Source organism: Gracilinanus agilis, unplaced genomic scaffold, assembly GCF_016433145.1.
Source record: "Gracilinanus agilis isolate LMUSP501 unplaced genomic scaffold, AgileGrace unplaced_scaffold56106, whole genome shotgun sequence".
Lineage (NCBI taxonomy): Eukaryota > Metazoa > Chordata > Mammalia > Didelphimorphia > Didelphidae > Gracilinanus > Gracilinanus agilis.
Window position 1 is genome coordinate 1 of NW_025391473.1, and position 4,977 is coordinate 4,977.

At 34.0% G+C, this 4,977-nt stretch overlaps 1 protein-coding gene across 1 annotated transcript; it reads right to left on the reverse strand.

Moving 5' to 3' along the window:
* Positions 1-2,673: 2,673 nt before the first annotated feature.
* LOC123256112 (coagulation factor XIII B chain-like) lies at positions 2,674-3,961 on the reverse strand (the record flags this gene model as incomplete). The annotated part of the gene is made up of 3 exons (XM_044684800.1): positions 3,778-3,961; positions 3,487-3,672; positions 2,674-2,856 (listed from the first exon to the last, which is right to left on the reverse strand). Coding segments are annotated over exons 1-3 (502 nt in total), but the record flags the coding sequence as incomplete, so codon positions are not given.
* Positions 3,962-4,977: the final 1,016 nt, after the last annotated feature.

A 4,977-nucleotide genomic window follows, 5' to 3' on the forward strand; every position in this document is an offset into this window, starting at 1 on the left:
ATACATTTCTGTATCATGTTGATAAAAATCATTTGTCATCAACACAGAAATTCAGATATTGCTGCACCTTTTTCCTTATCCTGTAGAAACTGTTGGTATAGAAACTTCCTCTATCAGTAAAGATGTGGACTTAATGACATAGGTGGGGGTAATGAATCTCCAAAGGAAATTCCCTAAATGATGGTGATGGAGAGCATCTTGAATTTGCAGTAGAAAATAAGTAGTATACTCATTCTTTTTCTTGGTCCAGTATTCAGGGAGCACAAAAGAATGAACAACCAATATACTAGTTTCCAGAGGAGGTATTAGTGCTGTGCATACCTTGCCCTCAGAATACTGCTGGTGTGCTTTTCTCTAAATTTTTTCTTTGAAATTGGCAAGCACTGACTTTCATGGGGCCTAGTCAAAGCAAAATTGCCATTGGCTATATTGTAAAGTCACAATCATAAAAATGTAGTAGATAGAAAGCCACACCTAGAAATAGGAGGCCCTGAGTTCAAATATGGCCTCAAATACTTCCTAGATGTGTGATGCTGGGCAAGTCACTTAACCCCAGTTGCCTATCCCTTACCAGTCTTCTGCCTTGGAACAAATCAACACTCAGTATCAATAGTAAGACAGAAGGTAAGGATTTTTTAACTCTCATATTGTTTAAAAAAATAAAAAGTAGATCAATGGAACACATTAAAGTAGAACAGGAGTAATCAGAATTATTGGAACTCAACAATGCAGTATTTCATAAGCCTCCAAACATAAATTACCTAGGAAAGAATTTCCTATTTGACAAAACCTGTTAGGAAAACTGTAAAACAGTCTAGCAGAATGTAAGCTTTGGCAAAAACATTGCATCATATTCCACAACAAATTTAAAATGCATATGAAAAGTCTGAAATTACATTATCGTCCAATGGCAATAATACTAGATCTTTTCTCCCTGTGGTCTCCTGAATATTAACTATTATATTTTTAAAAATTAGGAGAGAAGGAGTTCATATACCTTTCACAACTATAGGCAGGGAATGAATTCTTAAACAAAAAAGGGGTAAAAGTAATTAAAATAGACAAAATATTTTTAATTTCATGACATTGAAAAGTTTCTGCACAAAAACATTAACACATATAGGATAAGAAGTGAAACAACAGACTGGGGGAAAATACATGGATCAAGTATTTCTGATAAGGATTTGGCATTCAAGATTTATAGAAAATGTTTTTAAATTTTAAGACCAAAAGCCTTTTCCCAGTAGATAAGTGGGCAAAAAGACATGAACCAAAAATTCTCAAATGAAGAATTGCAAACTTTTATCAGCCATGGGAAATAATACATGAGATCATTAATAAAAGAATTACAAATTATAAACAACTCTAGGTTTTACCTCATACTCAGCAAATTTACAGAGATGACAAAAGATGGGGATGTCACTATCAAAGGGGTTGTGAAAAGGCAGATAAGCTAATGAATTGTTGAAGCAGGGAATATGAACAACCATCCTGGAAAACAATTTAGAATTATGCAAATAAAGTGACTTCAATGCACATATATTTTTATCCAAAGATTCCACTGTTGGGCCTTTGTCCAAAAGAAATTGCCTAAAGAGAAAGACATGTAACATGCAAAAAAATGCCACAATCTATAGCAGCACTTTTTCTGTTAGCAGATAACTAGAAACAAAGTGTATATTTATTGATTGGGGATGGTCTAAACAAATTATGGCACATGAATATAATGGAATTTTATTATGCTATATAAGAAATTATGGATATAACTATGAGCTGCTTGAGGGCAAGGATTTTTTCTTTGCCTTTCTACACATCCTCAGCACTTAGCACAATGCCTAGAAAGGACTGGTTGTTTAATTAATGCTTGTTGACTTGACTTGATGGACTCACAGGAACTTTGTGCAAAAGCAAAATAAAGAGAGCCAAAAAACCCAATATGTTCATTGATTAAAACAACATAAATAGAAACAACTACTGCAAAACAGTAAAAATGAGTGTTGCAAAATTAAAGAAAACAGAGTTGGCCTGAAAGAAAAGCCACAAGGAGGCATATTCTTTCCACTCCTTTTCAGAGATAAGGGAATGGAAACTAATGGATATAAAGTTATATTTATATATATCACACACACATATATATATAAAGTTATATATGCATATATATAAATGCTATTTTTTGAAGTATTAACCAGGTTTGCCAATTTTTTCTTCTCTTTCTCATTATCTCTTTAAAAAAATATATTGGTAGGGGGGAAGCTGGGTGGCTCAGTGGTTTCAGAATCAGGACCAGAGACGGGAAGTCCTAGGTTCAAATCTGACCTCAGACACTTCCTAGCTGTGTGACCCTGGGCAAGTCACTTAACCCCCATTGCCTAGCCCTTACCACTCTTCTGCCTTAGAACCAATACCCCGTATTGATTCTAAGATGGAAGGTAAAAATTTATTGTATGTGTGGAGAGAGAAATCTAGACAACATAAAAACAAATGATCAAAGACCTATTTTTTTCAAAAAACAGGATATGTTAGGTAAAATTTGGAGGAATTTTCAGCTAGAAGAAATGATGAATAAAAAGCATTAGAGAAAGATTTATATTATTATTTTCTATCAACATAGAAGATAAAAGAAGACTATTACTTAAAATATATACAATGTAAAACTTTTTCTATACGTCTTACCTAAACAAATAGGTGGAGTTGACCACTTTCCTTGCACACATAGTGCTCTTTGAGATCCACTCAATAAGTAATATATATTGCATCTATATTCCACTGAGGACCCTGTTTCATAGCTTGACAATAATTCATCAACAATAGTCCCATGTTCAATCTCAGGTGGTGGTTTACAGTTTTCATTGTTTTCTAAGAAAAATTTTATTAATAGAAAAAAATCATATGTATTTATACATGCATAATCTCTACCGTGTTTATTTTTCATATCATTTTATTCAAAAATAGAATGACTGGACAGATTTTGTATTACTACTAAAAAGAATCTATATTTTAACTAGCTAACATTTTGCATATAGCATTACATTCAACTCAACAGGCCTTTGTTCATTCAGTATACTATGAAAGGTGCTATGCTGCCATAAACAGATAAAAATGAAAAATGGTCCTAGTCTACAAAATTCATAAGATTCACATACATGGATTTTTGATCATGCAGGCTGCTATTAAAAAACCTTAGAGAACTCTGATATAAGAGACTCCCATGTTAAAACTGTTTCCATGAAGAGAGACATCAATCACATTGACTATAAGAACACTTCTGGTCAAACATTCCTCTTCTAGGCTATTTTTTCCTTTTGTTCATAAAACAGATTATTACTACTGGAGATTAGAGTAGCAGTATCCCAAGCAAAGAGATGCCAGTCAGGTTATTTGTTCATAATGGATTAAACCAGTATATGCTTTCTAGATATACATAAGTTCATTAATACAGAAGGACCTAGTCAATAATGCCTTTTATCCTGAATATAGCATAGTTACCCATGCATTTTGGAGGTGAGGTCCATTTTCCATTTTTACAGATTATCTCATCAGATCCTTTAATGTGATAGCCATTTTCACAAGTATATGTCACTTTAGCCCCATTGTAATAGGTCTTAGAATTGAAGTTTGCTGAGCCATTCATAATCATAGGTGGCTCCTCACATGCTATTTTTTCCTTTATTTCTGAAAAAAAAAAAAAGGCCCCACAAATTTAAAAAAAAAAGGAAATGCCAATTATATTTACATGAAAAATTTTACTGGGTAAATCTTGATCAATCTATTACTAACCAATGCAGTTTGGTGGTGGTGTCCATTTTCCATGTTCACAGTGTATTTCTTCTGATCCTTCAAGCTCAAAGTTAAGCTCACACTCTATGTGAATTATTTCTCCATGCCGGAAAGTATTGGGAAGAGTTTGCATTTTGGCATTTGGAGGCAGTGGTGGAGGAGGACATCTATTTCTTCTTTCTTGAGAAAAGAAGCTTGTACATTTTATTACATAAGGTATGGTATAGAAAAAAAAAAAGATTTAGTCCTAGAAACAGAAAAACTGGATCCCACTACCAGCTGCTTCATTTACTAGCTGTGGAATCCTCAAAACTTCAAGTCACTTCTGTCTGTTCTTTGATCCAGCCATACCACTGCTCAGTTTATACCCCAAAGAGATCATAGGGGAAAAGACTTGTACAAAAATATTTATAGCCACGCTCTTTGTGGTAGCAAAAAATTGGAAAATGAGGAGATGCCCTTTGATTGGGGAATGGCTGAACAAATTGTGGTATCTGTTGGTGATAGAATACTATTATGCTCAAAGGAATAATGAACTGGAGGAATTCCATGTGAACTGGAACAGCCTCTAGGAATTGATGCAGAATGAAAGGAGCAGAACCAGGAAAACATTATACACAGAGACTGATACACTGTGATACAATCCAGTGTAATGGACTTCTTTACTAGCAGCAATACAATAATCCAGTCAAGTCACTTAACTTCTCCAAGCCTCAGGTTTTTTTTATATGCAAAATGGACTGCCTACATCAAAGTAATTGTGAGGAAAATAGTTTAAAAGTTAGTTCCCTTAGTCCAAAAGACAGACTCAAAGAGGAATTAAATTCCTGACAAGATCAACAGAAGAAAATGGAACTAGAGAAAGAAAAGTAGTAAAAAGCCCCATCTGGAAAAGCATATCTAAAACTGCCACAAAGCCATAGTCCAGGACTCTTAAAAGAAGGTTCCTTCAAGCATAATTATGATGTTTGGAGAAGTTTTGTTACTGAAACCTCTAAAACTGGCAGTGTGATCCTAAACAGGTCGCTTTTAACTGTCAATATTCCAGGCAACTAGGACCATATGTGTCAGAGAAGACTGTTATCCATATTGGTAGAGAAAGGTCCTCATAAGGAGTTCCTAGCACTAATGAAATCACATTTCTGGTATATAGATATATGTGTGTATGTATATGTGATATATACATATTTTCTTGAAAAT